We start from the raw sequence: 15,375 nt of genomic DNA, 5'->3' as shown, positions 1-15,375 counted from the left end.
ATTCTTTTTTAAAATAAATGCAGTGTTTAAACTTGTAAGAGTACTGGAAAATGTTCAACTTAAGGGAGCCAAGGGTTGGATGACGGAAGGGAGTACTAGGGGAAGAAGGAAGCAATTATATTCAATGGTCCATAATTAAAAGGAGAAATCACAGTGCAAGTCAGCTCTAAAGAAATACGTTTATTTAAAACTTACATCAAGACGATTAGTAGCTCTAACACAGAACAAGGTAGCTTTAGAAACATAAAACAAGCTATTTTACAAGGTAATGTCTCAGACTGTCCTAAATTCTACATCTCTGACTTAATTAAAGGGAGACAGTCAAGATTATACTTGCGGTAAGACAGGGGCTCAATACTGCTAGCCCAGAAAACTCACTGTATCAACTTGAACTAAGTATTTATTTTACATATAACTCAATGAGCCCTTGCACATAGACCATAAGATCTTCAACCACACAGCAAGCACTGCTTTTCAATGAGTGCAAGTGCACTAGGCTGAAGATTAAGTTAACAAGTGCTCTACTGTATGTGCTTCACGTGAAGGTCAGACATTCGCAGTAATGGCCACACAGAGTAAGACAAGCCCAACAAAGGTAATCAACAGAGAGCAGTTATTTGGCTACCTAATTAAGTTCCTTGAAGCAAATGACTACTATATGGTGTTACTGTCACTGTATTACATCACTGGGCTATGAGCTGTTTTGTTTCCAATGACCAAAACATGGTATAATATAAGCATTATAACAAAAACAAAAATGGACTATTCTCAAGAAAGTAACAAGCTGGAGTGATAAACTGTGCCAAAATGTTTAACAATTTGAAAAAGGAGAGACTGAATTGTTTCTCCAAATAGTCTAAGGTTAAATGACAACCTATAAACACCCTATTTTTCTAGTGTTGGCAGAGGACTTGCTTCACAATTCTACATATTTGGAAAAGACATGAAATGTGGCTGATACACCCTTTTTAAGCTTAGTTTGAGGCAAGTACAAAAAACATCCCTTTGGTTATGCTTGATTAGGCCACGTAACTAAAATGTACAAAGAGCTTACCTGTCTACCTATAGTATAGTGTTCATATTAGAATTATGAAGCAGAGAATGAAGTATTTAAACATACCACATGCTACACTAGTCAAGAAACATAAAAGAGGAAAAAAGTAAGTGTGCTCTAGAAACTGCCTTACCGGCAGCCTGAAGAGTTAAATATACAAAAGCACACAAATCTGCCATAAACATTATTTTTCCAGCTTCAAACCTCTGTTCTACATAAAAAAAGATTTCAATTTATTTTTTGGTCCCAGAAATACTATACAAAACCCAGTAATCAAGACAAAACTGATGTCCATAAAATTTTAGGTTTGTTTTTTTTTTTAAAGTAAAATAATTTTGAATTGGCACAGCAAAAGCAAAGTTGTATATCAAGATACACAAGACTAATCATGCAAATCAGACTCACAACTGCAAGTGAGAGGTATTACTTAAACACTAAGCTCATGACTGACATTCTCAATATGTACACCGGGCTTTTTTTTTTTTTAAACCGTGGTGGGGTAGGTATACTCAAAGGGTATCCATTCCAAGATCTAAGCAGCCTCACTTAAAGTTATATACAGTTCTTACTTTTTGATATAGTCAATTCCCCTCTTTTCCTTCTACAAAACAAAAGCAACAACAACAAAAAAGGTTTGCTTAAATACATGTTAAGCTGCCTTTTTAAAGCTGTATTTTTAACTGCTTAAATTGTCAAATGCAATCTTCAGTTTTCATTAAAAAGGAAATTTCTTTCCCAAAGAGCCATTGCAGGCTGGTCATTATAATCAGAACCTTTCCAAATGCTGAGGGATGTTATTTCTAGTTTAAAATTTCAGAATGTCAGCCTTGAACAGATTTAAGCAAATCTGGTTTTCTTCCTTATTAACAAGTTAGTTAGGATATTTTAGAAATGCAAGTTATCGATGTGAAATCACACATGTGAATTCAAATATGAAAATTAGGAATTCAGTGGTCAGGAACCCTGCACACATGATCATGCAAGGAAGGACTTACCCTCTCTTTCCAGCCATGGCCTAGGCTGCCTGCCGAGTCAAAAAACAACAGTTTCAATCACGTTTTCAAAACCAGATTATACCTAAATCTTATGAGTTATGGCTTCTGCTACATCATGTGAAAAAAAGACAACCCTACAAGTAACTTGGTAATGACTATCTCAGAAGACATCTCTGAGACCTAAAAAAAAAAAAAAAAAAGCAATTAAAAAAACCTGACATCACACCCTTCTGGAAAGAAACTGGTACCTTAGTGAGCTACTAAATTATTTCAACACCATCAAGAAAAGGAAGTTTGCTAGTATAGTCTATCAGAGAGAAATGAGAACGCCATTCAATGAACTTTTCTGTCTTGCATAGACCTCTCACAACTAATCAGCAATTCTCAGAATCTAATAACTTTTATTAAAATAGCTAAAAATAAATGGAAATTAAGGAAATGGTAGAGATGGGGTAGGATAATATATCCTCATATAGAAATAGACTTGCAGTTTCCCATCCCTACCCTGGACTAAATTAAATGTATTTAAAGTAGATTTCCAACACATTTTTAAAAAATGTTCTTAGGCAAGGATACCAATTTAGAAATTTCAGATAATTTCTTAGTATAGAGTCCAAGGGCTAAGCATTAATAGTCCTGCAGCACACTGAGAGCCAAAATTCCTGGTTGTACTTTTTCTTTTGATGTTTGATCCAACTGGTAAGAACTATAATGAACTAACTGGGGGGGGGGGGGGGGGGGGGGGGGGGGGGGGGGGGGGGGGAATCACTGCACTTGGAATTTACCTTCTAGAATAGTATTCCAGAATGTCCAAGAAGGTAGAAACATTCTGAAACAAGAAAAGCATACTGGACCCCACACTTCAAACCACTAGAGCAGTAGTTTCTTACATTAATTGATGCTAAAGGTCAACCTATGTGATAATTTGCATACTGCCTGGGCACAGGTGAGAAGATCAGAAGAATGCATTAGAATAAATAAAAGATAACCACAGAGATCAATTTTTAAGAGCCGTAATTATGTGCCCAAATGTTGTAGTCTAGGCTCAGGCAAAGTTTCAATGAAGGTCTAGGGCAAATGGACAAAATATTATAATAATCCAGGTTGAGAAATAATAAGGCTTCTCTTTAGCAACATTTCCCTAAACTGTTACTTCCTTCCTTCCTATTTTGAAAAAAGTTTCTTTTAGAAAGGAATGATGAGGATTCCATATAATATGCATTAGAGCAAAATTTAAAACTAAAGGTGTTGAGTGTCGATTGTCATCGGCATTATTTACACTCAGTAACTTATCTTCAAATACCTCCTAAAAAAAGCGTTTTAAAATTTTTCAATGCCTTTGATTTCTTACTCTAGACTAGTAATATTTTTCTGCTTAGAGAAACAAATTTCAAAGATATAACTTCCTCTGTAATCAATTCATCAGCTAAAGATCAGTACTCTTGCTAACCACCATTATCTCAAAGTGATGGCCTGAAGTTTACAACAGAGATGCTAAAGAAATGAAAACTATTCCACAAATGCCAATCACAAATTTCACATCAGTCATTTCTTCTAGAAATAAACAAGATAGTATTTCAAGATAAACAAAGACAACAAAATAGCGATGCAAACATTGTGAAATCATCTTGCTAAAACATTGTGCTTTTTCCTTCAGACTTCAATCTCACTATTGCACATTCCTCCTATAGATGACGGCTCAATGCATGTATTCTGATCTTGTCAAAACCAACCATTCAGGAAAAAAAATGAAAAAGATTATCAAAATACATGTGCAAATAAAATCGGTGCTTAAAGCATGTTCAAAACATAAGTCCCTAAAACAAAGAAGTTATAAACTGCTGGCAGAAAAACAACCAAGTAACTACACCTGGTTTTCCATTTATCTTTAATAAGATCTTATTTTGCCAACATACACACAAACCAACAACAGATAAAGACTGCAAACTAACAAAAATTACCACGTACTGAATTGATTTTCCCATTCTTCAGTTTTTAACTGTACTTCCTTTATATGGGGTGATAATCCATTCATGTAGAAAATAAGTTATTGACCTACATTTTCAAGTAACAGTCTGGGTATCTTCAGCCTCATGAAAAGGTCTGTTTTAAGCTGCATGCATCAAAGAACCTAGCATTCTATCTGAGAGCTTGGCACTCGCCGCATGTTTAGGGCATGTCGATGTATTTCTTGCATCTGTCTGATCCTGTCCTTCTGCCACATTAAGTTTTGAGGCATAGGATATCTCTGAGTGCCATGCAAGTACCGGTATGGGATTCTCACGTGGCAGGCAGTGGCTCGACAACGGGGTTGTGGCATGGGAGGAAGAAGCATCCACCGCTTTCTCTCAGCACAGTATCTGTAGGCTTCTTTCCTATACTGTTTGTCAATATCATCACTGTTTTTCCAGCCTCCAATAATGAAAACGTCATCTTTGTAATAGCAAATGGCCGCTCCTTCAATGCTTAGGACTTCCGGGGGTAAACTTTCAAGGATCTCATCGGAAACCTGGTTGGCGATTTTTCGTATCGCCTCTTCATTTTCTAAAGAATAACTCTTGGGGCAGCATGAGGCTGTCTGATAAAAGTTTGAGTTGACCACAGACATTTGGAAAAAGCAGTAATTGTCAATAAGTGGCAAAGATTCCACATCTTGCCACTGTCGAGTCTCTGTGTCATAGCAAGTAATGACAGCCTTTAATCCATCTTCAGTGTCCCGGTCCACAGGAGTGCGGGCAGCAATGTACACAAACCGGTCTTCAATGGCGAGCGCTTTCACATCCCGAAGAATCTTTGGTGCTGATTCCAAGTTGTGCCATTTATCTAGCTCGGGATTATAAACAGTCACATCTTTAAAACCGGGACTGAAGTTGCCATGTCCTCCAATGCTGTATAGCTTCCCCTTGACTTCTGTTAGCCCAAAAGAATGCTTCCTTGTCATCAGACTACAAACGTGTTCCCAGGTATTCAAATTTGGATTATACCTTTCCACAGTTTTAGCAAACCCTGGTTCCATCGACCCAGCAACATACACGTAGGATTCTGTTACTGCAACGGCATGTCCATCAAGGTGATTATGGATATGGGGTAGGTTTACCCATCTGTCCTCATCGACAAAATATCCCACACATTCACTTAAATAGTCCCCTCCTTCTGACACGCCTCCAATAACCATGATCACGTCCATGTTTTGCCCATAGCGAGGTAATAATGAGACATGAGAAGCAGGATGCTGGAATGTGCCAGACTGTATGTTCTCAGCTCTCAGAGCGTGCCTCTCCACTGCATCAGCCACCAACTTGACGCAAACTTCATTATTGGCCACCAGCCTCTCTGGTTTGACATGACGAGTAAGGTAAGTAGGTTTCATCTGGGACAATCTGAGCAATTTAAAAAGTTCTTCAAAGTATCTCTCTCTCTCTTCAGCATTTCTCTGAACCCACTTCAAAACTGTTTCGAACAGAACCTCTTCGGAATCAACTGTGATCTCCAAGTCCGAAAGCCAATCTCGGATGAGGTGGAAAGGTAAAGTATAAAATTCCTCATCCTGAATTACTTTGTGGAAGTTTCTCCGTATCATATCTGCCGCTTTCAGAGCAAGCTGGCTTAGTGTATACATGTGAGCTAAGCTATGAATGGCCACACAATTAGAGAGATGAAGCTTTTTCTTGAGAAATTCTCCACAAAACTCTTTTAAACGAATTAATAGGAACCTGAAACCAAGAACAAGAGGAAGGATTAATTTTCAAATGTGCATACTTTGAAAATGCTCTTTGAGAACATCTAAATTATACAAACTGAAATATAAGTTTCATCTCACTTCATTCACAACACTTGAAAAAAAAAAGCAAATCCTCCCAAATTAAACAGGATTGTGTGGGAAAGTATGTTTAAAAGCATATGTAAAAATCATCTTTATATATTTTATTTACATTAGACAGTTTATATGTAATTATATATTACACAAAATTTTGTGATACACACACAAAATGGAGTTTTTGATTATGTAAGGTATTTCAGAAAATATGCTTTAATAAAGAACAGTCCTACACTCTGTTTCCACTGTAATTTACCCTTGGCAGAGGCAAACCTCAATCCAAACTTGTCTATGCCATCCTGCCCAAGTCCCTGGCTAGCAACCAGTCTCTTCTTAGATGAGGCTGGGTCTCAATGAAGAGATTTCCTGAAGCATCAATGACATGGTATAAAAACTGTGACTCCTGGGAGGCTGTCTGGTCGGATTTCAGAGGGAATGGCAGTGCAGGCTTTGTGTCAGAGGTTTTAATCTTCTCATCACCAGAGCTTTCTTCCTGAGTAACCCAGGGGTGGGGGCAGGGGTGGTGCTCAGGAGTTTTGTCCTGAGCTGGGTTCTCATTAAAGCAGGAGTGGCAAGGCAAACTCAAAGATCTGAAGAAGCCAAGAAATAAAACAACAGAAAATGTGTAGGCCCGTCCACATTAAAAAGAAAAGCGGTTTGGCATGTAGCTGTCTAGATGTTGTTGGCTCACATAAATTAATCTGGCAGAATCAAGCCCTAAGGGTGGCCAATTTGAGACTACTGCTAAGCAGTAAGAGCATGGCAACCCACTCCAGTATACTTGCCTGGAGAATCCCATGGACGGAGGAGCCTAGAGGGCTAAGAGTCCATAGGGTCACAGAGTTGGACACAACTGCAGTGATTTAGCACACACACTAAGGATTAAATCTCCAGAACGGAGAACATAAGCAATTTAAGAATGACTTCACCAGTCAGTCCAGGCCTCTCTCACTTCAGTAACTACTTGCTACTATGATTATTGTGCTTAATAACTAACTGACTTGTGATATGAATATGAATTTCAGGACAGGCTCCCTTTACCCTCTTCAGGGAGCATACCATTTCAGACACAAGACAAAGACAAGGCAGAGTAGTTAAGAGCTCTAGTGGCTCTCAAATATGCCTGGGTGCCAGGATCACTCTTTCTTGTGCTTCCCCACCTTCTACTTGTGATTTTTGGCAGGTGTTCCAGTAAGCCAACACATATTTCCTTGGACAGGTGTTTGGAAACACTGCTCTAAGAAAACAATAGCTGCCTGTCGTATACTAGGCATGTGTCACGTGACAGGGATCATGCTGGGCACTTCCTATTATTGCTTTACAGTATACGTGCCCTGCAAGGTAGGTATGATCAACAGACAGACTATATGGGGGAGGAGGGGTTGTAAAGGAATCCTGCCTCAAAGCTGATGGGTAAGACTGGCTGTGATGGTTGCAGGGCATACTGTCAAACACAAAGTGGCTACTCAGCAACTGACCTATGGAGAGAAGTTTTAAGTAAATTGTCTGGGGGTGTTCTCTCCTCTCCTCACCCAAGTCTCCAGTAAAGGAGGGGTAAATCTGAAAGAACACAAGCTCACATGACAGAAGAAAACAGAGCTGGAGTGAGTGCAATGACCCTTCTCTATCCATCTGCATTCAACAAACCACCCCTTGCACACATACACCTGCCACATTCCACCCTACCCTCAAATAGATGACCCAGTATCATGCTTTGAGAAAACAGAAGCAATCAGGCAAAAACTTCATTTTCCCATTATCCAATCCTTTTTTTTTTTTTTTCCCCAGCCACATCGAGAGGCTTGGAAGATCTTAGTTCTTCAACCAGGGCTTCAACCTGGGTCCCAGCAGTGAAAGCCATGAGTCCTAATCCCTGGACCACCAGAGAATTCCCTCCCACTATTCAATCTGTCTGCCTACAGCTGTACCCTATACTCTGCGTTCCTAGTCCAACTTCTCCACTTTTAATATGGATTCTATCCCCTTCTTGGTTTCAAAGACTCTAGTCCTTATAACATCAATTTCTCCTCTTCCACGGATTCATTTTCATCAGCACACAAACACGCTCCAGGATCTCTCAGGTTGTGTGCGTACGTGCTTAGTCACTCAGTTAAGTCCCCGACTCTTTTGCGACCCCATGGACTGTAGCCTGCCAGGCTACATGGAATTTTACAGACAAGAATACTGGAGTGGGCTGCCATTTCCTCCTCCAGAGATCTTCCCGACCCAGGGATTGAACCCAGGTCTCCTGCACCTCCTGCATTGGCAGGCAGATTCTTTACCACTGAGTCACCTGGGAAGCCCATCTCCCAGCTTACAGAGGGAAAAAGACCTCCCTGGATGACTCCTCACACAGGTCCATGGGTATCATTTTTCTGATCCTCTTGACAGACTATTTCTTAAATACTATTTTTTAAAGATACTATATTATTTGGCTGCTTGAGATTATCTTTTAGTTGTGGCATGTGGGATCTAGGTTCCAGACCAGGGATAGAACCTGGGCCCCCTGCATTGGAAGTGCAGCATTTTAGCCACTGGACCACCAGAGAAGTCCCAATGGTCAGACTTAAATGGCTCTTGTCAGTGCCATCAATGACCTCTATTATCACCAAATCCAATGATCTCTTACAAGTGACGGAGTTGACATGATTGGCTACTCCCTCCTTGATACACTCTAGCCTTCCATGGGATCAGGTGCTCTGCTGGTGTCTCTTTAACATTCTGGAGAACCCCACAGCTCAGTCCTTCGGTTTCTCTTTTCTATCTACACTCTCTTCCTAGGTAATTTTATCCAGTCCCAAAGCTTTAATTACCATCTATATGCTAATTTCCTCCCAATCTCTAGCTCCCAATGCTCCTCCATCCAATGTTCTATTAGACATCCAGTAGAAGACATTTCCTGGACCAAAAACCAAACACTTCCTCCCAAACACTTTCCTGAACTTTTCCACATCTTTACCTGCAGTCTTTTCCCTCATCCCTCACATCAAATCCACTGGCAAATTTCTCTCCTCTGCCTTCAAAATGCATCTAGAATCAAAGCATTTCTCATCACTTTTACTTCTCCCTCCTCAGTCCAAGCCTCTACCACCTCTGTAACAACCTGCTTATCTCTCTGCTTCTGCCCTTGCAGCCCCTTCCCTACTTTTTCTCAACACAGAAGAATTCTGCAGATCAGAATGCATCATTACTCTACCTTAAACGTTCCCATGTTACTCAGAGTAGGAGCCCAAGTCCTCCCACAGGCTGACACAGCCCTGTGGGATCTGGATCCATCCCCATTACCACCTTCAGGCCTCTCCTACTTCTCTTGCCCTGCATCCCTCTGATCCAGCCGCCCTGGCCTTTTGCTATTCTCAAGACTGAAGCAACTTAGCAGCAGCAGCCTCCAGAGAAGCTCCATCTCAGGGTGTTTGCACCTGAGACGTCCCCTACCTGAAACACTCTTAACCACACCTCTTTCAATTCTTTGCAAATGTCTTTTTCTTCAGGAGGATTTCTCTATCCATTCAATTTAGAAAACAGCTTCTTTACATCAACATTTTCTATATGACCCGCCATCCTTTATTTTTCAAAATAGCTAGAGCAATCATCCGACATGCTGTTTTATTTGCCGTCCATCTACTTATGTAAGTGCAATGCAGAAAGGGACTTTTGTCTATTTTGTTTACTGCTGAATCCCCAGATGCTCAGAACCCAGGGGCTGACTCAGGAGATAGTCGTTCAAATAACAAATATACACATAGAATACTGCCTCAAAAGGCTCCTCCCCATCTCCAAACTGCATTCACCTGCTTCCTAAATAGTTTCTGGAATATCCATCTGGGCCCTCTAAAACCCATTTTCCACGGTAGCAGAATCATCTTTGAAATATTTCAGTCAAATCATTTCCTTAGCCAGCTTCACATCACCTTGTAAATCCAAACTCCTTTATCCAAAACACTTCACACACCCTTCTCCCCTTCACCTCCTAGATCACTGAATTTCCATTTTTACTTCTCTAAGCCAAACGAGATGCGGGGCCTTTGCGCTATCTGCCAGGAATGGTCATTCCCCATCTTTGCATGGCCAGGATTCCCTTGCCATTTAAAGGTCGGTTTAAATGTCACCTCCTGAGAAAGGTCTTTACGCAATTACTATCCTTTTAAAATGTCAACACTGTACTCATTAAAAGCGGACTTTTTCATTGCCTTTGTCTCTTCACCTGGAGACACGACCCCTCGCCTGACTGGCCGGCTGCACCCTCCGTGTCCAGCGCAGTGGCGGCCCCACAACACACAGCAGGTGCTCAGTAAGTATCAAACGAATGCATTTCGTTAGGGCTCACTCGAGTCTACCCAGGGCACTGCCCTCCGCGCCTTTTCCCGCGCCCTCCCTGGATGCCGCCCGCGGTCGGCGAGCATCTCGACCCCCGCGCTCCGCATCCCGCCTGCGTCCCCTACCTGTCGGCCAACTCCAGCACCTCGTGCACACTGCCCGTGCTGACGCGGATGCGCCCGGTGTACATGTATTCGATAACGGCTTCCACCGTGTCAGGTTCGGGCCCGGGCTCGGAGCTCCATTTGCGCATTTCCACCCGGCCGGAGCGGGACTCGGAGAACTGACCCGAGAGCAGGGGCGTGAAGTACTCGGTGGCGGCGGCCAGCACCGAGCGGTGGGCCCGGAACTCTCGGCCTCCCGCACCGCCGAAGCACAAGGTGATGTCGCAGAAGAGGCCCTGGCGCCGCTGTTCGTTCTGCCTCCACGACAGCTCCGAGCAGTGAGAGCTGCACTCGAAATCCTCGGCCTCCGGGCCCGGGTCGCCCCCGCTCGCCTCCATTGCAGACAAACCAGGCCCAGGCCCGAAGTCCACCGTGCCGCTACCTCTGACTTCGGCGGCTAGCCCCGCGGAGCCGGCGGCGGCTGTCTCCATGCTTTCCATCTCCAGCACCTGCAGAGATGCTGCCGCGGCCGCCGCTGCCGCCGCCGCCACAGCCGCAGCCGCCATCTTGACGCCGCCGCGCCCGACTCCTCAGTCCCCGAACGATTCTGCCGTTCTGGTGCGACACAGAGGGATTCTGGGAATAAAGAGTGGGCGCGGGGCGGAGCCGGCCGCCGCTGGGTCTGCGCACGCGCCGCCGTGCCTGTCCTACGGCGTCCGTCTCTGGTAAGGGGCAACTGTTGTGCTCCCGTTATGACTGTCTTCCCCGGAGGCCGGCCATCCACATGCCCATGGGGACGATGGCTCTTTCCTTCTCCTAGAGAACAGCGTGTTCTTCGTGGTCGTTTTGTGAAACAAAAGTCACCTTGGACCCTCACCTTTTAGTGTCTTGAGTGGCACCGTTGGATTTTTATTTAAAGGTTTAGAATGGCCTTGGAGTAAAAATGGAAAAAAGAAAGACTTGAGACTGAGCCCCAGTTAAGTGGATGAGGGTGAGCAAATAACTTACTGTCTTTGAACTAATTTTTCTTTTAAAAACGGAATACTGTCTTAACTTGGCAGATCGCTGTGAAGGTTAAATGAGGTATTTAACCATCAGGTATTTTTACATAGTGCTTGGTCCACAATTACTGTTCCATACATACTTGTTTAAAAGATGAATAAAAGCCACTTAGAGGCTTCAGGCAAGGGAATGGCTTAATCAGATGCATCTTTAAAAATATCTCTGGTGGGCTGTAAGGAGACAAAAGTAGAACTAGGGGCACTAAGTTAGCAGACCCCATATGGACAGATCAGAGAGTTATTTAAAGGATAAATCTACAGGACTTGCCAACCAGAGAAGTGAAGGAAAGGATGCCTTCCAGGTGTTTAGCTTGAGTATCTAAGTAAACCTTTGGTTTCCATTCACTGAGAAATGGGAGGCACAATTTCTTGGGAGAAGATACTGGGGTTTATTTTGAAGATAGTGTCTTTTTAAAACCTATTTATCTGTCTGCATCTGGCATGCTGGATCTCAGTTCCTGGACCAGGGATGGAACCCAGGGCTGCTGGCAGTGAGACTGGGAATTCCCTTGATTCTTTTTTAAGAGATGTATGAACTTTTTTAAGATTTTATTTATTTTTGATTGCAAGCTATCTTTGTTGCTGCACTTGGGCCTTCCCTAGTTGCAGCAGGGGCTTCTCTTCTCTGCCATGCGTGGGCTTCTCATTGTAGTGGCTTCTCTTGTTGCAGAACACAGGCTCCAGGCACTCAGGCTCAGAAGCTGTGGCTCATAGGCTTTCGAGTGTGGGTTCAGTAGGTGTAGCATATGGGCTTTAGTTGCTCCTCAGCATGTGGAATCTTCCCAGACCAGGGATTGAACCTGTGTCTCCTGCACTGGCAGGCGGATACCAATCTACTGTACCATCAGCAAAGTCCATGGATGAACATTTTAAAACTGCATGTAGTAAAACTTAGTAAGTACATTTCAAAGGAATGCAGATGAAAATATATGGATGACATGAGATGGCAGTCAGTGTTACTATATAGTTTATTTAAACCAAACTATGATAATACAGAGGAAAGACTGAGGTGGCAGCTGCCTGGAATCTTTATGGATTACAGATGCAAACTGGCTGAAGAAGAGTCAGTAACAGACAACAGTCAGGTGCATAAATACAGAGAACATAAGACACAAGGCATTTCACAGCTTTTTGCTTTGAGCTTCCATTTTAAACATATGTATATTACAAGTTTACATTTTAAATTACCACTTCCCATACTCTGTGACAATGGCTAAGGATGCAGTGGTCCCATTCCCCCTGACACAGGCAGACACTGGTCTGCAACAGGGAACATTCTGGGGAGATACCAAACTCCTAACACACAACATACAAAAAGATCCTAAAAAAAAAATCAGATTAATACAATGCTCTTCAAGTTATATGAGGAAGAAACGGGAAAAAATAAGATATTAGGGGCGGGGGTCCTTTAAATGGAAAGTATCTTGAGGTCTTAAAAGTGTCATTCCCTTCCTTCAAGGGAAAACCTTTTTTTTTTTTTTTTTTTTAAGCTAATGGAAAAAATAAAAGAAAGCAACATTGTAACACCCTCCAATGAGGAAGAACACTATCCTGACAGTGCTTAGATGCTTCCATATAATAAATATAGCAGGTAGCAGAGCAAATGTATTGGCTGGGTTCTTATTTCTATGCTTACAAAAAAAATATTAAGCTTCTTTGTGTAGACTGAACAGTGTTAGCCTGTGGGTGTTGGTCTTCAATGTCTGTACACTGAGGGCTGTTTATACTCGAGGCCCATCCTTTAAGCAAGCTCCAGTGCCAGATGTCTGTGGCTATTTCCCAGGGGAAGAGTTCTCGTCATCACTTTATTGTAATAGGGTTCCTGGCTCTGTTACATGCTCATGTGTTCCGGAAGAACATATGAAATATCATCCCATGGGTGACGGTAGAGCCCCTGCTTCAGCCTCTTCTGATCAAGATAGTGTCCTAAAATAGAGCAAATGCATCTTTTTGTTAAGAGCTGGTGAGTGTTGAATTTTGGTAAGGGAGAGAAGGTAAGGAAGGGAAATCTTACTAATACACACAAAAAAATAGGGAAGTACATCTAGATCCATCCCACAGGTAGATGTTTGAGTTGGTAAAAGGAACTGTTGGATTTCATTCTGTTTTTCCTAGGCTAACAATCAAACTCATTTCTAAGAAAAAAGGAACAAAGATAAAGCGGAAGTTAAACAAAGGAAGAATTAGCAACAATGATCAAGACAATGTGACATCTCTCTGATAGAAACTAGCCTAGGGAATTCCCTGGTGGTCCAGTGGTTAGGACCCAGATTTGACCCAGGTTGAGGAACTAAGATCTTGGAAGCTGTGCAGGACAGCCAGAAAAAGAAAAAGAAACTGGCCACATAGGCAAGTGGTATACCTGAACCATGGGGTAAAACGAACAAACAAACAAACCGAAACCAAACAGAACTCTTACTACCAACTTACCAATGAAGCCCATGCTCCTTCCCAGCACAAAGATGCCGTTGAGGGCTCCAATGTCAATATACTCATCAGCTTCCTCCCTGAAACACACAATTCACTTGTAGTTTTCAAATGGCTCACATGACTGCCCGTCTCCCCACAGACACTATAATTTCTGCCCAGGAATGAGAAGCTAGCTCTCTTTGGACTCTAATTAGTAAAGGGAGGGTGTTCTGGGTGGTAGGCATAGAGGCGTTTCTTAATGCTCTCTAATGAGCGTGCATTGCTCTTAGAGTTGGGAGGAATCACCGAGAAAAATCAATAAATGTTAAGAGGAAGAAAATAGCTGCAAGCTCACCGAGTGAAGGACCCGCAGTGTCTAAGCATGTCTACAAATGCAACTCCGATTAAACCGTCTACATTCAGGATAAGGTTTGGTTTCTGGGAAGGCAAAAAAAAAAAATTCAACGCATTTGTCATTATTACTAATTTTTGTTCTGCATGATGTTCCATTATTACTACTAAAACTACTACTATGAATTCCTGACTGCTATTTAAAAACCTCCCACCAACACTTCCCAGTTTACAGGAGAGACTGTCTTGATTTCTAAGGTCTAGCAGAGGACTCTCATTGACACTATGTGTCAACTTAGTTAAGCAACAGAAACAAAAATCTTTCAGAAAACCGGGTTTGATTTTAGCTGCACAATCAAACTGTGACTTGGCAGTCATTTTCTCCAAGAAATTCACCCAAAACCCTGATTTGGGAATTAGAAACATTTTCTTTTACCTTGGAGGTGGTAATCTTCTCTACTTCCAGCGCGTAGTCGAGCAGGGGGGTGGCAGGGAAGTGTTGTCTGACATAATCTTTGAGAATCTGCACGCGCATGTCTGGGTTGTTGATCTAGGAAGTGATCCAAAGTTAGAGGAACCACTCTGACACAGCTGTTAAAAGACATGTTCCTGGGATTTCCCTGGTTGTCCAGTGGTTAAGACACCGTACTTCCACTGCAAGGGGCATGGGTTTGAGCCCTGGTGGAAGAACTAAGACCTCACATGACACAGGCCAAAAAAAAAGGACGTGTTCTTGCTTGTGTCACAGGTAGACATAGCTGTACGTGTCATATGCACTGCTGTGAGGTTTAAGGTTTCTGATATCCTCTCATATTTGAGCCTCAAAACCACCTGAGATGTGGAGATGTTGGATAAATTAGCCATGGATCCTACAGGGTCAAGCAGCAGGGTGCAGGACTTCCCTGGCGGTCCAGCGGTTAGAACTCTGCACTTTCACTGACGGGGGCCCAGGTTCAATCCCCAGTTGAGGAACTAAAATCTCAGGCCGAGCAGCACAGCCAAAACCAAATCAAACAACAAACAAACAAAAAAATACCAAAAGCAGCACACACCTTCCAACGGGAAGTCTGAGGTTCTAGCCACCAGCCACACTGCTCATCAGCAACCTAGTCAAGATGTAACCAAGTTCTACAAAGTTCTTAGTTTTTAACTAAGGAAGCACATGTTGGCAGTGGGGCAGCAAAGCACCCCTGAAATTCCAAGAAACCCTCTGGACCTGCAATGAGTGTAGATGAACTCTCGGTTCAGGACCCATACTAGGCGGTCC

At 42.6% G+C, this 15,375-nt stretch overlaps 2 protein-coding genes across 5 annotated transcripts in view; both read right to left on the bottom strand.

Moving 5' to 3' along the window:
* Window positions 1–160: 160 nt before the first annotated feature.
* Window positions 161–11,868, bottom strand: KLHL11 (kelch like family member 11). 2 transcript variants are annotated; one of them, XR_327333.4, is made up of 3 exons: window positions 10,309–11,868; window positions 4,018–5,762; window positions 161–2,078 (listed from the first exon to the last, which is right to left on the bottom strand). XR_327333.4 is itself a non-coding variant. In XM_006055774.4 (2 exons), the coding sequence occupies exons 1-2, from the start codon at window positions 10,851–10,853 to the stop codon at window positions 4,181–4,183; spliced, it is 2,127 nt and encodes a 708-aa protein (XP_006055836.1). In that variant the 5' UTR covers window positions 10,854–11,868; the 3' UTR covers window positions 3,915–4,180. The 2 variants fall into 2 exon arrangements, 1 of the variants encoding a protein (XP_006055836.1); XM_006055774.4 differs by lacking the exon at window positions 161–2,078 and having other exon boundaries at window positions 3,915–5,762.
* Window positions 11,869–12,298: 430 nt separating this feature from the next.
* Window positions 12,299–15,375, bottom strand: part of ACLY (ATP citrate lyase) — a 44,295-nt gene continuing 41,218 nt past the window's right edge. For all 3 annotated transcript variants that reach the window (XM_006055770.4, XM_006055772.4, XM_006055773.4), the window contains 4 exons: window positions 14,545–14,658; window positions 14,113–14,195; window positions 13,779–13,855; window positions 12,299–13,274 (listed from right to left, as the gene is read on the bottom strand). In XM_006055770.4, the coding sequence (XP_006055832.3) occupies window positions 13,180–13,274; window positions 13,779–13,855; window positions 14,113–14,195; window positions 14,545–14,658 (369 nt within the window). In that variant the 3' untranslated portion in view covers window positions 12,299–13,179. The remainder of the gene's footprint in view (window positions 13,275–13,778; window positions 13,856–14,112; window positions 14,196–14,544; window positions 14,659–15,375) is intronic.

Source organism: Bubalus bubalis, chromosome 3, assembly GCF_019923935.1.
Source record: "Bubalus bubalis isolate 160015118507 breed Murrah chromosome 3, NDDB_SH_1, whole genome shotgun sequence".
NCBI lineage: Eukaryota > Metazoa > Chordata > Mammalia > Artiodactyla > Bovidae > Bubalus > Bubalus bubalis.
This window is presented reverse-complemented; position numbering and strand designations above follow the sequence as displayed.